The following is a 21,820-nucleotide window of genomic DNA, read 5'->3' on the forward strand; positions in this document are numbered from 1 at the left end:
ACAATAAATAATCGAATGACTCAATGCAGTCACAGTATAATTCTGATGGTTGCTAGTACAGATATTTAAAATTAAATAAAATAAGATAAAAAATACAATAGAATAAGATGAACGAGTTTAAAATATGGAATAAAAACTATAATAAAAAATGCATATTAGGCAACAAAAGAATAGTATGCTAGTTAATTTTGATGCATTATACTACAATAATAATATTTATTCATTCTATTTTTTACGGACGGTAAAAAAATTACTCAGAGTATAGTATAATATATATAAATAAAGAAAAATGGTTGATATTGAGTGGTTCAATGGTATAAAATGTAATTTACACCTTATATTATTTAACATTTCTAAGAACTAGTTAATTTAATTTCATGAATCAGTAATATCAAAGGGTAATATAAATTATAATAGCTACCTATTATAGCAGTATAGCGCAAAGTGTCTAATTAATTATTTAATACATGACTAGTTTAATTTTTTAATGAAAGATATTCAAATGAAATTGATCAAATCAAAAGTTTAAAGTATTGAATCAAATCATTAAGACTAGGAGATGAATAAATTAATTCGAACGTTTATATGAAACTGAAGTTTCAAAAACGAAATAAAATAAAGTATAAATACTATAAACACAGAAACAAGAAAATCAATTTTCAGAGAAAATGTTTACCGCTTATATTAGATTATCAACATTTTAAAGTTTAAGGGGATGCCCTCGTTTATTCTCTTAGTTTACAAACGTATTACAGCAAATTTTCGTTCAGCAAAACCAATGGTATTTTTAATTTCCAAGCTAGTTTTGGTAATTTTTAAATTGTAATTTTACTCTTAAATTGCTTAAAAATGTAAGTACCGTCAACAACTAGCAATCACTGTACACAGCTGATGTTCTAACGTTTAAGTTTGGATGGTTTAATAATAAATCAACTCAATTTATTATTCAAATATAACACAAAATTGTTTTTGGTGAACAAAAATTTACATTTTACAATGATTTAAACATCATAATCCTCTGAATCATAGTTTGGTTATTGAAAATGTTTGTACTTATTATTTTAAATTATTACTAAGTATTTGATTTTGTCACATATTAATATATTTTAATTTTTTTTTTATTGTGTTAGCAAAGTAGAGTTGAATGAATATCTATAATTTTAAAATACATATATACAATTGCTTAAATAAACACAAGTACTTGTTATATTATTTGACTCAAATATTCTGGATTATGAAATTGTATTTTACTATAGTATATTAAATAAGAACATTTTAAATGTAAAATAAAACACAACATATCAAGAAATTTGGAAACGTTTAGTATTCTACTACATGTCTATCTTGCAAACTTTCTTGATACACTTTAGATAAACTAATTCTACTTTGAATCATGAACAAAAATATAACACAAGTGAAATTTGAAAAAAAGTAAAACACAGAAGTTTGGTTTACACAGAGAGTTTCAGTAAATTTTAAAGCTACGATCAATCATTGTTTTTGAAATGCAATTAAGATAATACTTTAGCTAACCCGTAAACTGTCATTTTTTCTTTTAAAATACTCATTTCTTTTACTTTTTTTTACATTTTTTACAAAAACAAACTAAAAAAATTGAAAACCCTAGATGTGCAGTTTGTTAATAATTGAACTCCAATAATCTTTAAGGGCACAGCAAACAATTTTTAAGTATTTAGAAAAAAATAAAAATAACTTTTAAACCATAATATTCTTCAAACCGTTTGAAGTATAAAAAAGGATTGCATTACGCTATATTTTTTAAAAATGTTTAGTGAGCTCATAACTGTATTATGAGCTCACTAAATATTGAAGCTGTACAGTATAAAAACATTTTAAAACAGAACAACGCCCTTTTTTCTCAACTTTCGTAAACCTCAAACATTCATCGGAATATAGGGAACTTATAATATGTTTTTTAACTTTGAATATTTGGTTTATACTTATAACCATTGATTAAAATATAAATATAAATACTGGGATTTGGTATATAGTATTTATAATCAATGCCTCGAGGGTGTCAAACAATCCAACTTTTTCTTTTTACGGCAGGTCAAATCTGTGACACTTTTCAGAATCACAGGCCAATATATTTTTGATAGAGATATAGAGGTAATGCTATTAAAGATATATAAAAATTATTTTAATTCATTATAATATTATATTACTGACTATAAAAACTATTATATTTTTAAAATATAAATTTGCTCGGTGGACTGTAACTGGCTAAAGGTCCGTAGGTTGAATTCTCCTGATATAACATAATAATATATATACATATATATGTGTGTATGCATCGTATTTTACAATGTATATATATTACGTATTCGGGTACATTGCAATAAAATAAAATAAAAACCACTGGATACCAATATTTTTTATTTGAAAACTGTTTATATGAGATTTTTTATATGTTGACAAATGTCTATTAACTTTTAAGTTTAAACGAATAAGAAGTATAGGTTTTGAAAATCGAGAAAGCAATAAAAACATATATAAATGACTCAATGCACGCGAAACCATAGTTATTCAAATAATACTTAATACCTAGTAACCCTAATACTTAATTATTATAACTGGTAGATTTGAACATTGATAATATAACCGTTTTTGAAGATATTCGGAAAATAATACTTATTTTAAATCAAGTGTAGTTAATAGGTTTAATCTAAATGATTGTATCCTTAATATAATTGTTTACACTTAAAACAAAAGTAAAAATTAAAACGTTTGTTGATTTATTTTGTTTCTTAATATGGATATATAATATATATATAATTTTTTTCCATATCGCAAAAACCAATATTTTAGTTTCATAAAAACTCTTAGTCGTTTCTACACCGTAAAGTACGAAATTATAAATTAAAAATAAATGTATGATTATTTTAAGTTATAAGTTATAATAAAGTATACTATTTATAGGTATCGAAAAGTATAAAAGTTTTTTAAAATATTGTTGTAACTGAAGTTTAATTCAAATGAAATATATTTTCACTATTTTTATATTTATTATTTTCAAATTTTACTTATACGTTTTGAACGGTGTCATACATTTTTATTTCATATCTCAGAAAAAAATGTTTTTCAAAGAAATTAAATACATATAGTATGTACCTAAAGTAATTTTTTTGTAAAAATAAAACTTAACGTAGAGCCACATATATTTTTATGATCGTTAATCAGTTTATCTAACCAATTTTTTTTTGTTTTTTAGTTATTAGTTGAATTATCAGAATCCACATTAACAATTAATATGTTATGGATTTGACTTCATGTAGCCTAGTATTCTATAATCATTTGGTGAATTTATAATTTAATAACAACTATGGATATATTATAATACATATATTTGTACAACATTGCTATCTACTGTAAAAAGTGGGTTTCTTAATTGTAATAATGCACGGTGTACTTCCATAGATGCTTGCAAACAAATGTACTTGTACTTAAAGTCATGCCTCTAAAAATTCGACTTCTTCTGAAATTATAATACTATAAATATTAAGTAATCGTATATAATTATTCTGCAGATTTTGTATACAATTTGCATTTAGCTCAAGTAAAATATCTCCGGTGCAGTTCTAATAGGTGATAATGGTCTAGAATGTCTTTTTTTGAATTTACGTCGATATAGGAAATATTATTATACTTATGAAGTTGTAGAACATTTTTTGTATTAATGACATATTTCTTAATATCATATTATAATCAAACCAATCTCGAAAACGATTTAATAAAATAATACTTAAATACAAAAAGTATTGTCTGTTAGAATTGTGTTCATAATTATTATAATATGAACTAAGTCTATTGATAGAACAAAAATAAATCTAAGTAAATGTTCTGCTATGACCTTTTCTATAAAAAGAATACTAATACAGTTTAATCATTTTTTGTACAATTTAAACTTATCAAAACCAATTACAATACTTGATCTAGTAGTAAAATTTGATAAACAAAACTTTCATTTAAATATCATATAAACTATATTCTAAATAAAGCGTTTGCAAAATTAGTATTTTTAAAAACGTACTTGTCGACAATTTACAGATAAATTTGAATAAATAACTTTATATAAATCGTTAGTCCGTTCTCGTTTTGATTATGAACTACTTATTAGGTAACGCAGAAACAATATCTTAACAAAAATCCAAAATAACTTTATAAGATTTTTATGTTTTAAATTGCATATTTATAGAACTCCTCATTCTCCCTATGACGTAACAATACATTTCTAATATGCATACGTTAGAAAAATGGGTTATACAGCTAAAATTAATATTTATTTATAAAGTACTTAACAATATGATTATGATTATGAACCAATAAACAGCCGAATTACGAATCTTTTTATACAAAATTTACCTACCTACCAGAACAAATTATTTGTTAAATTCACCTTCAAATGTACTTACATATGCAGGAAATTCAATGAAAACTCTTTTATTGTTTTAATAAATCCTTATCGGATTTTAGGATAGATATTTTCAGAATAATTTCAGAATTATTATATTTTACATTTATTTTAACCTTATGCCTAAACTTATTTATTATTATTATTACTACTATAACTATCCATTTATTGTTAATTTATTATATTATTATATTATATTTAAAATTGTATTACATTGTATAATTTGTAATTGAAATTTATTTCAGTTAAATAAAAAATTATTATTGTTAAAATATAATTGTGTTTCATCTATTACTCTAGTAGTATAGTATGATATTATTATATTTATAATATGTTAGAAATTATAAAGCCATTTAAAAATACAACAAATATATGAATATATTTTTCTTATAAATCAAATTAGTACACTAATAAAAATATATTAATAATAACTTTTTTTTTTATAGGGTACGAGTGGAATATTACGTTAACGAAAATACATTCAAAGAACGTTTACAAATATATTTTATTAAAAACCAACGCTCAAGTAAGTACCCATGAAAAGAAAATATTTGAAAACAAATATTAAATATTAATGTGAAATACTTCGTTATATAACTTATGTATAACTATTTCGAAAATTCTAAAACAAAAGTTGTGATAAAAAATCGTAGACAGTTTTAAAAGAAAGTATTTAAAGAATAATTCTTTGATAACAAAGCTATATTTTTTTTTTACCTCAGTTTCTGCAAAAAAATAATTTTCCATACAATGATTCGTTTTCTTTTAAAAGAATCAATAATTGCTCTTTATAATATTTTCATAGAATCAATTCTATTGTGTGGCATATTTCAATATTCAATCGGTCATAAAATATAATTCCTAGGTAGATTATCATATTGTATCTTATTGAAACAATGTAAATAGTAAATAGTATTAACTACTTTAATAGTAATAAACAACAAAATCGTAGGTATCTTTCACATTTACATTAAAATAACGGTGATTGCATATTGTTCTACAACTTTTAATTAATATATATATTTAATATGTATTATTGTACAGTGTATTCATATAATAGCATACAAATTGGTCCTCCTAACAATATTGTTAACATTCATTGTTTCCAAAACTATTAACTTTCGTGTATTTTCTTCAAAAAAATAAATATAAGATACGGGTTATAGTTCTAAAACTGTAAGTTATAGTCCATATTGTTTTCACACCTCTATTGTTTTTACACCCACCCATATGTTTGTTGATGATCCCATAGTAAACTTTCGATTTGCAACGTATAACTCAAAGTTTAAGATCTGAAGCAGAATACTTATTTAAAAATATTGATACGTAAATAACGAATGCGGCGAAATGTGTATTTTTTATTTATAAGTATTGTAGCCTGTACTGTGTTAGTTTACAAAAGAAGTGTAAAGTGGCAATGGGTACCCTTGAAATGTGAGGTGCGCCACTTCATGCATCTGAACTATAAAAGCTTATTAATACAAAAAAAAAAACGTGATTTATTTAAAATAATATGATATTTATACCCGTGCAAAAGCATTTTTTTGATACAAAAAATTAAAATACATATCCAATTTAAAAATCAAAAGTTTATTTATAGTGGTTTCAACAACAAACAAGAAGGTGGAGAACATAAGGGTGATATAAAATAATAGGATTAGATGTATCCAGATATAAAATGTTAATACGATTCGAAATAATAAGTGTACCCAGTTAAATCGATATGTATAATACACATTATTATGTTATAGATCTTAGTTATTTTTTACTAAAAAACAAACATGGAATAATTATTATAGGCTTATTTTAAGTGTACTTTATAATAATCCCTAAATATTATGTCAGAAAAGTTTTGAATTAATTTTTTTTTAAATTTCCATTCAATGTTCTCCTAGTTTTAATCAAATTATAGTCAAAAACAAATATTTAAATCTTAACCTTTAAGTCAATTTATAGTTTATGTGCTATTTTTTCTTCTCCAAACATGGTTTACTGATTATCATAATATGCTCTTATATACGCTTCAAGTATCTCGTAGGTGCTATACGTTTTGAATTCTAATAAGTTTTAATATAAATAATAATTAATTTCTATTTCAATTTTTTCCCTCGAAATGTTTGTATTTACAGTTATTTATATTCAACTATGATTTTTGTTATAGGTCTTCGTATTCGTATCGCAAATTTATTTTTCAAACTACTAACATGTGTTTTATATATCGTCCGCGTCGTACTCGATCAAGATCCCACGTCCGCGACTTGGTAAGCGAAAAACTATTATGTCATAACTAATATATCTACTATAAAATCTAATATATTAATGTTTTGATAATTCGATTAAAATATAGAAGTTTTTTAACTATATTGTATCATTTTTGTCAATATATTGATTCTCATTAATCTTATAAAATGTTCCCTATTCCCTTGTGTATACCTTGTATTGCCTACCTACTTTTAAACCAGCCATTTATATTATGCACAGTTATGGATGCAAAATGGGAAACAAAACCGAATTCCTATGGAGCCGAAATTTGACGGACGAGGCGTTCCAAGCGAGACCCATAATCAATTGGGATGCGATCCAGTGGGTAAAACGACCGATGGAGCTGTGGGTGATACAGTGCGGACTGGCGGTTTTCGCCCTATGCGAATCACTACTTCTCACGTACATCGGTTACAAGGTAACATTGTTTGTATTTAATTAATTGTGATTATTTATAGTAGTTACCAATTATTTACGACGGTTAACACATTATGTAAGTACCTCTTGTGGTAAAAAAAAGTGTAATAACGCTTTTTTTAAATAGTTAAGTGTATTTACCTGTTTTCCTCAATTTCTAAAATCTAAATTAATACAAAATAAGTACCTAAACTTCTTTGTGTACCAGTATAGTTATTAGTTATATAGGTTTAGGTGTATGATAATATTATCTACCTTGAGCTATAATAACAATAAGGGGGGAAGCACACAAAAATGCGGAATTTGACAGGTAGGAAATCTTGAGTTCTTACACGAGAGTAAGTAACAAGTAAAAAATTACAAACGTTAATTCCTACATATAAGATGTGTAAGTTCCTACATAGTAAAAAAAAGGTGAGTATGTGCTATCCTACATGACAGAAAAAATATTATTACAAATAATTATATGTCGTTTGCATACATTTTATAAATCGATATGACTAATAAAATTCTATATTTTATATAATATTATAAATTATAAATATCATAAAACATTATTAAATTTCGAACATAATCATAAAACAATTATTATTTTTTGCCATGTAGGAACTAACATACGTACCTTTTTTACTGTGTTGGAACTTACGTAGAACCCTTTTCTCTTGTGTAGGAACTCACATATGTATTTTTTTTTACCTGCTAGGTCTCGTGTGGGAACTTGTATTTGCATTCTGCTTCATTTAAATATGTATGCCCATCCAAGTCAAAAATTGAAATTGCCCCTATACAAACAATTTCAATGTAGGTATTACAGCGCACCATACAGATTGTAGGTACTCGATTTAATTGTATTTAATATAATACATTTTTTATATTTTGTTAGATCATACACGCAGTGAATTTACTTCATTCTAATATTTACATTCATTGCCATTGATATAGGACCAAAAAAGGTTATTTTTATGAATGCTATACCTACACTGGATTAAAGATTTATTTTAGCTCATTGAAATGAATCCATTTAGATAATGTTTACTCTAAACCTTTTTATTTTGTAAGATTAATTTACCGCGGAGCCCATTAACATTAAGTATTATATAATAATATATTATAACATTTAAGGTTATTCGAAATTTTATAATATCATCTTAAGTAACGCCTATATTAAATGTATAATATCTTATAGATTTTTTTTCCAAAAATAACCATATGTTATCAAAACAATTGCATTGATTTTTTATTGTCATAAATATATATCATACTATAGATCATTTACGAGATCAAATTTAAGAGTTAATGTAGTAGTTAGTGTATTTTTCAATCTTTAATTTGTTATTAGGTATTCTTTGAACTGATTCTGGGTAGAAATCTAATACTATAATTTTGAAACATTTCTAATTTATGTGATTCTTAATGTATTTTAAATGATTCTGCGAAACTAGAAAAGACATCATGCAAACTAAAAAAAAAGTTATTTTTAGGTTAACCTTCTAAATTTTAGCTTGAAAACGATTTTATATTAGTTACAAATAGCCTCATTTGTTTTGAATAATGAATAATAATAAATTAATTACTAATAATATTATCCGTAACTATCTATTTATCATTTAAAAAAATAATATAGACTATATTTCTATGAAAAGCAATACTTAGACCAAACAAATATTATTGTTTCAATATATACTATATCCATTACTTAATTACAAATTTTAAGATAGAAGTGAACGACGATTGACAAATAAAAGTTCAGTAAATAATTATTACGATTAATGAAAACAATTGTTATCTAAAACAATAAAATACTGATACTGTGTACATCTCCAGAACAGTTCAGTCTTTTTCAAGTCTATGTCTGAATAAACAGGAATAATTATTATTATTTTAAACTAGTATTATGATGTATTTTTAATTAAAATCTAAAGAACAAACAATGATTAATAAACAAAATAAAATAGAAGAAATCAATGTTATTTATTTGTAAAGAATAGAATAATTGTTGTAAAATTTTAAAGATAGAAAATAAATAAGGCTATATAAAGATAGTTATATAGACACAAAATGAATAAACTTTGTTTTAAAATTTAAAAAACACCAATAGGTATTTTTTTTTAAAGCTGTTACGTTGCCAAACATGTACACAACATTGTTTGAAAATAAAATAATACTTCTAACATATTTTAAAATACCTATAATGTCCAAGTAGACATAATCGAAAAAAAAATAAAAAAATATTCTATCTTATGATAGTTAGTAAAAATTATAATATTTTATCGATAAATTCATTTTGAAAGAAACATAGGATTAATATTTGAAATTTTGAAAACTAAAACTGGTAAACTGAGATAGGTTTAAGCATAACTATAATAATTAAGAGATATGAAATTTAAAAAAATAGAAACAATCGGTTGACACTTATTCATTTTTTTTAAGAAATGTTTAGTAATTTAATTCAATCTTTTATGTGAAATGCTTTACTGACAGGAATAACAATGAACATCAAAAACGAAAACAAATGTAAGCCAACATTTATATTGACCTAATCTCGAATATTTTTTGTTGGTTTAAAGTGATTATTTCCGAATAAATTATCGAATGCCATGACTTGTTGTTACTTTAAAATGTAGTTACACAAAAAATTGTTTTGCGTCAAATTAAGCGAAAGAGATAAGTCACCAACAATTATAAGCAAAAGTGTAAGTTTCTATTTCCTGGTATTTTTTTAATATGTATGTGAGGCAATAGAAATGTTAGGTAAGATTCTAATACCTATATGTTTCTGTATAGTTTATTTAATGGTCTTTTTGATTATGAATTACTTTCAATGATTGGTCTTAATATACGTTAACACAAAAGAAATATATTTAGCTTACGTTTTATTCGACAATAAAACTAAACTTTCGAATATTTTTCTACAGAGCTTTGTTAGAGAAAATCAAAGTTCGGACGGCTACATTGATTTTTCTTTTATGTTACGAATTGAATTTAGGCACATAATGTGTATTTATCATTAAACAATATTATTCACTTGAATTAATGATATTATTATATAATATAATGTTGTGTTTTTTAATTATTATATTGCCACGATATCCCGAATGGCAGTTTAAAAACTACAAATACGTAAAAAAATATAATATAATATGGCGTCATGACTTTTATTCTTAAAAAAAAAACAAAACGAAAAGATATTTATTATTAGTTAATCTCACAAGAACTAAATAGTAAATAACAATTGACTGTGGGCAGCTTTACAATCTTCTTAGAGTCTTAAAAAGTTTCTAAAAAGATCTAGAAGATTATTCTAGAAAGTACTAAAAGACAAATTTAATAGACAGCTATACACAAAAAGTCACCAACCTCAGGGCTCTAACAATATAGATTTATTTTTATTCGGTAATGACATTTTAATATTATACAGTCCTTTTAACAAAGGTCGTTTACCTGTTTACAATAATTTATAGTACATAATTATACAAGCAAACACTTAATTCGGTATAGTATTAACTAAATATATTTTTTTTTTATCACGGATTATAACATTTTTTATTTAATTAAGTTATTTTAAAACAAAACTTGATATTTACTTAAGCCGAATGTATACTTACTTTTTAAGCATTTCTTTTAATATTGTGGTAACGTTAAAAATTCCAAAAAGTGATTTTAATACGCAACAGTAGTTCAAAATAATATTCAAAGGTTTACAAAAAAAAAATGAAGAATAATAATTGATTTCATGTTAAGTATACATTTATTTTATATTATTATATTAGATTTATTTCAAAATAAAAATATTTCAGTATTTAAATAAATTCAAGTAATAATTTAGGTAGGAAAAATAGAATTTATAACTTTATATTAACTTTACTAACCATTTATTTTATCCGAAAGTTAATTTTTAATTTAAGTTTATTTACTTATCAATTAACCAGAATGTACACTAATATGATTGTATTAAAAAGTTTAAATTCATCATAAAAAAAACTGTTTGAAGTACTGCTTTAAACATTTTAAATAGTTTTGAGACCATATTTTTTATCAACTTAAAAAAAAAATTGAGATATATTTCAATAATTTTCCTGAGTGATATAGCTATTAATATTATGACCGTGGACTCCAGTATAAAGAGCATCATACATATTTTAAACATAGCATTATGATGTAGGTATATTATATCATGATATTAAATGGGTTTAACTATGGGATGATGGGGTGAGCTCAGGCGTTAGTGCAGTAATGACAACCACACACTGAATACGTCACTGTGACACGGCTGTTGAAAAGTAAGCTAGATGACATAAGTGCCAAATAAATAAAAAAAAATCGAATCATTTGAGTCAAAATTAATAGGACATACTTAATATATGACACAAGCGCCAAAGATATTAAAAAATATATAAAATTTACTCCAATATTAATATTTTATATACCTATTTCAAAATATTTAAAATCATCAATGATCCAAAATAAAATGTATTCGTAAAAATGTATATTTTTGTTCGTTAAATAAAATGCATAAAACGCCTTTATTCGTAATGACTAATATTGTTTTGTAAAATTCATTTTCACTACGGTATAGATTACTCGAATGATTATTACTTGAAATTGTGTAGTTGTAATGTAATGTTAAAACAAAAAACTCTGACGCTCTATTGTGATAAGATAATACATTTGTCGATTAAGATTATACGTTTGGCTTTTTTAAACGATATAGTTCTAAATTTGCTATCTGTAATTAAGCACACCACGAGACACGAGTATCTGGGATTTTGGAGCTTGGCGCTATTGAACTAAAGGATTTTTTTTCCTAATCTCATTTTAGACCGTCTTACACCTGAAACATTAAGGTCAAGTCCGTCTATTATGAACCAGCCATACTAACATCTTTGTCACTAAAATTATCAACGACACGGTAAATAATTTACTATTGTGGTACATGAGATAAAAATGATTTGTTGAATAATTTGTTTAAGTTTATTACACAACACAAAATAATTAAAATGTTATTGTAAAAGTGTAAAAACGTAAAATTATTATTATAAACGCAACAGTGTAACTTGGCAGATCGATATGTAGAGTCTAATGTTTTTATACAAGGAGAAACGTACAATGTACATTCTACATGCATTAGATACTATAAATCTTTGTTTAGTACTGAAGATAACAACTCTGTTGGTTGTTGAAACACCCATTACTAAAATAAATGTACACATTTTGATGATTTGGGTACATACATAAAATATCTACTACACTGCCTACGAATATTCTCTAAGCTACACAAATACATCTATTTTGTTCTCATCATCAATAGTTAAAGCAGACAATAACGTGTTTTAATTTTGTTGTCATATTTTCCACTGTTTATAGTTTGTTATAACTAGATCGGGTGTTGATGACTTGTGCATATTTCACTACTAGTTGGTACGTACCTGGATGGCTAGATGTAAATTATTAAATCAGTATTGAATTGGTATTTTACATATATATCAATAATAATAATAATATTATATGATTCAATGGTACATAATAATATAACCTAGTTTTGGTATAAATCGACGATAATAATTTTTTTAGGAATTAACGTAAACATTTTTTTTCAATATTTGACTTTACTTTGATACAATCTTAAGGTGTAGTTAAATATAACAAATCTCAAAATACTAAAAAGGTATAACAATATTTTGAAAAAAAAAACATAAGATATAAAGACTGATTTTAAAAACATTTGATAACATAAAAGTAGGAAATCTACAATTTAAATTAAACTCACGAATGCACTTGTGCTATGTGGTTATAAAATAATATGTAAGTGCTTATGCTGCGTTAATTGAGTTATCCAAAATAATTCGACTTAAAAACAAATGAAAAAGGTGTTATAAAAACACAACACAATGAAAATTATAATATATGGCTTCAAAACATGATAGGTAGTTTATATCCTCAATTGTGTGCCTGTATTTTTATGTGCTTAGAATTGGACAAATCTCGAATAACTTCCATACCATTCAACGAAATGACCATTTGAAATGTGATCTACTAGTAAGAATGTTTACTCGTTGCAAAATCTAGAATTACACCCACGGGGATACACGACTATTCACTACTGTGGGCATTTGCCATTCTATAATAAAAATAGTACGCTATTATTTTGAAATGATATCCATGCCCAAGGATATTAAATCGTGCCGAAATTCATAAAAAGAATTCATAAAACTATAGTTTTAGTCTACCTATCGAACGCATGACATTGTTCATGGTTATTAAATGTTTGTTATTAGAGGTATCTGTAATCTGTATGTTAATGAAGATAAAAATATTATATTTCCAATTTCTAACGAGGTCATACAAAAATATATTGTATTGAAATCAAATATGTAACCTAAACACATTATAATCAAAAGTTAATAATATTTTATTGATGTGTAAAATTGCTTTTGATCGATTTTTGTTTATATTAACTTTTAAAGCACTAAAAATTAATTTATTGGTTCAATAGGAATACTTTTATACATTTTATATGTTTAAAAAGATATAATATTTCATTTTTATTAAAATAACATTAGTAAGGTATTTGCAAAAAAAAATATATAAATGTATATAGGTAAGTCTATTAAAATTATAAGATCAAATTAAATGTTAACTATGTTTATATAGGTATATTTTAACAAAATAAAATGTGATATTTATATCGATATTATACAACATAATTCAAACTTAAAAAAATAACCATTATTTTATCATTAATTTAAAGTTAAATTTTAGCTCATCGTTATTATGTATTTGAGTAAAAAATTCTTATTTTTTTGGTTGTTTACTTATTGAACTATTTTAAATTAAAATAATTGTTATTGTATAGTTAATTTATTTTAAAATGAAGTATTTGAATCAGTTCGGTTATAAGTTAGCTAAAATGCATTAATAACGGGTTGCATAAAAAATTGATCCACTTAATGGTTAACTAAAATTGAATGGACTTATAATGGGCCACTAAACCGCGCTGAAGAGACCATTATGGAGTTATTGATTAATTTAAATTTAGTGACTGTTCATGCAGCCCAATTTAAGTTAATTATAATTTATAATTAATTGAATGTATTTAAGACTATTTTAGAATAGGCATATATTAAAATATTTTAAGTAAAATGTAATGTATTCAAATAATACTTTTAAAAATAATTAACACTAAATAATAGACTAATATAATTTAGAAAATGAAATAGAAAGCTCAATTTTTCGGATAACTTGCTGTATACAGAATAATGTTTGTATTATAATAAATGAGAATGCTAATTGCTAAAAATAAAGTACTATACAAATATATACCTAATCGTATTTACTCATTCATTATATATTTATTTACAATAACAACATACACTAGCTACAATTTTGAAGTCTATGAAAATAATATGAGCATAAACCCATAATTTACATATACTGAATACATCAAGTATCGACAGTTTTATTCATACAAAATGTAATTAGTTTAATATAAATAATAATTGTATGTCCCCAGATTCACTATTAAATCACATAAAACACTATGTAAATGGTTGAACATCTGAAAAAGGGTGTTTGTATTTTAAACTCCATTTTAATTTTGTGGAAAATTGTTTTCTAAATTAAGCGTCTTGGCAAATCCAGGGAAATCTTTCCGAATTACATCCACTCTGTGACCCAGTAAAGCCCCAACACGCTGTCCCACTGGCCATCATTGACCCGGCCCTCGACCGAAACAGTTATAAATCGGAATACATTCAACTACAGAATCGATTAAATATTAATGTCAATATTCGAAATCAAGCAATTATAACTACTTCGGTCTTAGGGTGATTCAAGTATATCGACATGTACGAAGAATGTGATATTTTTGTACAATTATTACGACATGAACCTTCTGGAATAATAATAAAATGGCTTTCTTATGTTTAATATATTCATCAGATAATGATATTATTATTTAACTTAAATTGTTTGAGTGGCAAGGTGTAGCGGCGCGTTGCCTGCTATACCAGTCGCGGAATGCGACCGGGAGTAAGCAACGGCCACAGCTACAAGTTCCCAGATGGGTGACCACCCGGGTTCATAGTAGTTAAAAACCTTGTAACATATACACGTGTTTTCTACCTACCGTAACAACCATAACAATTGTAAAAACAACCTACCACAGTTCATACCCCTATAACAGCTAATGGCATAAAGCTAAGGGGCCGAGTTCGATAAAAAAAAAAATTGGCTGACTATAGTCACTATATGTACAAAAAATAAAACTCTAAACCAATCAAATATAAATCATTATGTTGTTTTCACAAATATAAAATATAATATACCTTATAACATTAAATCATTATAGATTAGAACATATTATATAAGTATAACTATATGATAAAGATGTAACAAAATATTTATAAGCAATTGATTAAGAAGAATTGGCTGTATAGATAATATTATCATAATAGAGAAAGTTAATAAAATAAATAGGAACTATCAAGTGTGTATAGTAGGTATATGTTTCAGCGTGATAACCGTAGATTGTGGCCGTACGATTAAAACAAATCCCAAGAGTAAAGACATCGATAGAAGCGTATGATGAGAAATAATATAGTGTTAAGGCGTAGTTAAGGTCCGTAACTGTGAAACTTTAATTTTAATCTGTAAAATGTTTGTTTATAAAGTCAAATAACTAATTTTCCTTGTAACTTGAAAGTAATAACTATTTATAAGCAACTAAACTCTACAAATTAATCGTATAAAATGTATGATTTCTATACGTGAATAGAGTGTTTATAAGTATATACAAACCTTTTATAAAAACTTTTCCTTTGTGATAAAACTTAGTTTTAAAGAACCACTTTTGTTTATTTTAAACCCACCTCTCTCAAACACAAATTTAGTTCTTCGTAAGTTCGTAAATATCGTAAAAGATAATTTGTTATTTTGTGATTAATTTTTCGGGGCATTTATATTCAAAAGAAAATAATTTTGTAGTATAAATATTAAATGATTATACCAACAGCAACTGATTTCATATACAATTAGTTGAGTTAAATTTGATTAATATTGACGAATGCAAAAATATTTTAGGTAGGTATAATTATTATAATATTATTGATAGTACCTAATAATAAACCAAACCATACTCCGGACTTGTATCATTTTGTATATCGATGTCAAAAAAAATAAGCTTCAAAATAAGTAATTATGATGACTCTAATATGGATATGTTGTGGCTACATTTGTGTGTACTTCGTGTCCTAGTGTTAGACACTAAGACGACGGACACAGCTGGTACCAAAGTAGTCGTGTTTCGTCTTGTGAATGCTAATGTTATCGGTTTCGAGACGTTGTTCACAAACCACGTCGTTAAAGACCAATGTATGGAACAATACTTTCGGGCGAAGTGAGATATCCACGAGTGGATCAGAACAGATCAGTGGTTCTGAGCAATAAACAGGCTTAGCGTGATGTCATATAGAGCCATAGAGGACGGAGAAGAAAAAAATACCGCCAAAAGAAAAACGAGATTGCAGGTCACACGAAACAGTGCGTAATTTTCCAACAACGGCGATGACCTGTAAGTACTTACGACAAATTGAGCACCGATCCACTATATTATACTACAATAATAACATCAACCATGCGGAATCAAATTATTAGAAAATCGGTGAAAACAATTTCTTCTTCCGTAGAGCTGACGCCTCCGCTGCTCCGGTGTAGTAATTAAATTCTCATTGATCCACGAGCATGATTAATTTCCGGATAAATTTAATTCCCCCCTATTAGGAAAATAATAATAAACATGCCAAGTCCTTAACTGCTCCGGTACCTATGTATCCTCCTGGCGTGCGAATGTCACCACAAACAGCTTGGTCTCTCTGATGATGACGTTACCGTAGATAGGTTACGTCGTCGTCATCGATGTGACCTTTGTGACCTTATGATATTTTAACGTTTACCGCGGAATGTACAATACCTAATAAGTAATCACTAAAATGTGCAACAAGTAGGATTCGGGCCTTTATGTTCTAAAAAAAAAACATTAACATTTCCATACATATATGCAATTATACAGGCACGCATCACTGATAATTATCAAGAGTGGAAAAAAGCTGTTACTAAACATAATTGCATTGTTTATGTTTGTGGAGAAAACAGAACAGATATTTTTTTGTTACATATATTTTTATATGGATTACTCTTTCGAAATTTTGCAATTGTTGATTTGTTATTTTGTAGCATTCAAAAATAAAAATATCAAATATTTTGATTTTATTCAAAAATAAATTATATAAAATATTACAAAGTTATTATTTAATATATAGTATGCAATAAAAGTAATCTAATTTATTATTTCAGTAATCTTTTTGTATTTTATTTTAAGTTAAACTGAATTACGCGGCTTATAAAGACACAAATACAATATACTCACATTTTAAAAAATAAAAACCAAAATGTGCAAAAATATGCATTAAACATTTTTGAATTTGAAATCCATACCATCAGTGAAAGAAATTCACCTCGATTCATGTTTCATCTATTTACTTTCCGAATAAAAATACAAATGCTCAAGTGACAAGTACAGATAATAAAAAAATATATCATACTATTATAGCGTCAATCATTGTGAAAAATAATATCAAATTTGGGAATTACATTTAATTTCTACTTCCTAGATTGTTTTCAATGCTCTAAAAATGACTAGGTGAAATACAACTGAACGCTTTTGGAAGACATTTTATAACAAATATTTTTTGGTTTCCACTACAGATCATAATCGTTGAGTACTATATTAAATTACGTTAGTAACTACTTCGCTCGTATCACTCGATTAAAAAACTACTTTTTTTTGCCTTGAACCATGTACTATAGTATATTGCTTATACAGGGTGATTCATTTAACGTAGGATATTAATTATTAATTTTTTTTTTATACGCGGTTTCAAGACATTACAAAACAACTTTTTATAAAAAAATTATATTCTCAAATATTTTTTATCCTTAGAATTTTGAAGTTTTCTTATTTAATAACAACATACACTTTTAATTTCAGCTTCGAAAACAGAATATTTATTTTAATATTTATAAACAGGGTATTTCGATGCATAAAAATTGAATTTAGGATGAGTAATTTATGAGGTATAACTTAAAAGTATTTAAAGTATATACGAGAGGAATAGAGGACCAACATTATGCAGGGTCACCGCGTACCACTCCACTCCGCTCATTTCAACTTCCAATACTTTATAACTCATTAACATCTAAATACAATTTGTATGTATCGGAATACTTAGAAAAATATTCTGCTTCGGAACATGAAATAAAAACTGTATGTTGTCATTCAAAAAAGGAAAAAACTTAAAAAATATTGAGGATGAAAAATATAAAAATATTTTTTTATTGTTTCGTAACGACAAGAAACTATGTAAAATTTCTTTTTATAAACATTTATACTTTTTAAGATAATGAGTGTTTAATGATAAAAGAATCACAGGGTATAAAACTTGTTGTTATTTGTAGATATAGTATTCTATTAACTTATAAAATTAATTTCTACATTCCTACAGCTGTAAACATAATACTGAATTTGATTATAATATTTCCCTAATATTTTAAATTTAGTTGCTTGGAATATTGTACTACTCAATTATAATTTATTGATTTTCCTGTTTGCATATTTTATGCAATTCTTTATAATCACAAAGATTAATTCGTTCTTGGTTAAAAAAAACTGTAAACTTAAATTAAACAAACAAATTAAATACTCGCATAACGATTAAAAAAAAAAATCGGCTATTACCTACCTCCACCTATATAATTATTTTTCAGAACTCATCACTATACTAAAAACAAATTGTTGTCAAAAGAAAAGTTATAACCATTAATGAATATTTTACTTATATTTAAGATTTTCTTAAATTATAAGTCAGAATTTTCTAAAACTGTATAAATTTATATAATATGTCTCACAATAATGAACAGTTAAAACTATAATAATATAAAGCTATAGTGCTATACGTTTACTTTCGAGTCGTTGCGATCATTACATACTAACATACATAATTTATTGACTTATTGTTAATGAAATTATACAACTAATCGATTTAAGTTTTAAATTGTTTTACAATTAAATTTGATTCATTTTTTTTAAATACAATTCAATGGACTATTAATAATAACCAACTTATTTTATGCACGTCATACTAACGAATTATTGATTTATGAAAAAAAAACTAGGATTGGTAATTGTATTAGTTTAAAAATCAGTGTTCCGTATAATAAAATTGTAAAAGTAACAAGTGTTAGATTTTGTTTCCATTTCCTACCCCTGCAACATCATTTTCATTGAAAAATACAATAAATCATTTATTATATGTCAAAAATATCTAATGACTAATCTGGAGGTACTTGTTTGATACCGAATTTATTAAACTGATAATTAATATTAGTATCATGATTAATGGAATAAACTAAATTTTGTTTCAAACAAAACGTGTTGTAGGTACAGATAATATTATTATGCATCAGGATTAACTTGCTGACATATATATATATTCATGTATCCATTTCTGTTTTTTGACTTATCGAAATCTATGTTAATTTCAACACATCCAAAAGTAGAAAATAAAATCGAACAATTATTTGCTTAGAATAACAACTAGACTATAGTCTATATCGGCAAAATAACTACTTGAAACTTTCTTAGCAAACCTACAGTTCCAAAAAAAAAAAAAAAATGTGTCAACAATACTAAATAAAAATCAACACTCTGTACAGAAAAACCAATAAATGCCTTGCTCTACGTACTCTGAATCCATACACTGCTTAAAAATAAAACTAAAACGAAATTTTCAATTAAAAATGAATACCAGTGCTAACACTGTATCGTTCTCGGCATTCCGCGTATAAGTAAACACGCTTTTATATTTATGGATGCATTATGGGTGAATCAATACCCCCGGAGTCATCAACACAGCCACTTCAAATGCATGTAGTTGTTTGATACTTTTCGACTATTCAGATTCAATTATGCTGTTAAACTACGATTTTATATAGGTACTTCATATACATAACATCGAACTGTAATTGGATCGATATTCGATGGTGGAAATGCATATTTTCTTAAGTATAATCTAATGTAATGAAAATTGAAATTGATTAGTTTCAACCGACGCATCAACATATTATTTTGGTCTTATGAAAATAGGCATGAATTTGATTTAAATTGTGGAGTATATTCAGGCTAAATATACATTGATAGTTGTATATTAAATATTATTTTGAGTAAAAAATGTATTTGCAATTTCAATAAACATCACAAACAATTTGTGTCATAGATATGAGATATTATACATTAGATATCATTATTATTACAATTAGCCGTTCATTGTATTAATTAATACATTATTCCACATTATTTACCAACATTGAGTGTTCAATAAATCTCAATAAATCATTGAAAAATCTATAGAAATTATTAAATGTGATTTTTCAATAATTTATCCAACAAATTGTGGTGTTGGTAAGAAAAGTTTCAATAAAGTTTCAAAAGAGCTTATAAAATTACCAAAATTGAATTTTTAAGTCTTGTCTATCATCGCAATAATGTATCTATGCCGTGCAATCGTGTTCATAAAAATAATAATATACCTTTGGGATCGACTACAAAAAACCGGCTGTTGCTTCATTGACCTCACCGCATAATAGTAGATTGGTACCTATTATAGTCATTATGAATATCAGATGACTTATTATTGTATTGTGAAACGATTCTGCTTAAAACTCTGATTATAATCGTGTTTGTATAGGGCAATTAACTTAATTGATTTTACTTAAGTGAGCTCCAATTAAAATCAGTTTTTAAAGGCAGTAACTTGAAATCGCTGTAAAGTTTAAAATAATAGCAGATAACTGGCTCCACCTTTATGTAAAACTAGTAAACGACCCCAAACTCCTTCTATTCTATAAATGTATATTTTGTTAATTTGATGAGACTTATTATTTAATGTAATTTATCAGACATACTACAGAAGTAGTTCAATATCTAGTTTCTTCAATGGAATAATATAAAAATGTATATTTTACTATCGAAAATCAAACCATAATATAATATTACATTTACTACATTAAAAAGTATATTGTATTTTTACTTCCTCGATATTCTATAGTTTTTTATATGTGTCTTTTAATTGTAATATTTTATATGAAATCCAAGGTTTGTTTAAAAATGTAGCTGTATAGAGTGCAAGTAAATATTTTATAACTTGATATTTTATGATAATAGAAGATCTTGATTAATTGTGTACTGCAATAATTAATCAAATTTAGAACGTTATAAGCCGAAACTCTAGGTAATATACACAAATTTAAATTTATATATATTTATGATTGTAAATTATAGATTTTTCGTGAGTGTGTTTCTTTTGTATTATTTTATTCTTAAAATGTCTTCGAATGATATATTTCAGTTATGTATGTGGTATATCTAAAACAAAATATTATTAATATTAATGTTTTTCTTCTTCCGTTATGAAGGAGCTATTATATTATTTACATATATTTTGTTAACTTTATAGTGTATATGTTGACGTTGAACCTCTATAGTATATGCTACTTTGTTTTACAACTTGAACAATATTGTTTTAAGTGTTATAAGCTTTTGGAAATATACACGTCATGTAAAGTCGTTTAAAATTCAAAATTTAATAATTAATTGTT

At 25.4% G+C, this 21,820-nt stretch overlaps 1 protein-coding gene across 5 annotated transcripts in view; it reads left to right on the forward strand.

Moving 5' to 3' along the window:
* Positions 1 to 21,820, forward strand: part of LOC111040396 (potassium channel subfamily T member 2) — a 175,206-nt gene that overhangs the window by 132,002 nt on the left and 21,384 nt on the right. For all 5 annotated transcript variants that reach the window (XM_022324303.1, XM_022324305.1, XM_022324306.1 and 2 more), the window contains 3 exons: positions 4,879 to 4,958; positions 6,594 to 6,693; positions 6,914 to 7,112. In XM_022324303.1, the coding sequence (XP_022179995.1) occupies positions 4,879 to 4,958; positions 6,594 to 6,693; positions 6,914 to 7,112 (379 nt within the window). The remainder of the gene's footprint in view (positions 1 to 4,878; positions 4,959 to 6,593; positions 6,694 to 6,913; positions 7,113 to 21,820) is intronic.

Source organism: Myzus persicae, unplaced genomic scaffold (assembly GCF_001856785.1).
Source record: "Myzus persicae strain clone G006 unplaced genomic scaffold, MPER_G0061.0, whole genome shotgun sequence".
NCBI classification, from domain to species: domain Eukaryota; kingdom Metazoa; phylum Arthropoda; class Insecta; order Hemiptera; family Aphididae; genus Myzus; species Myzus persicae.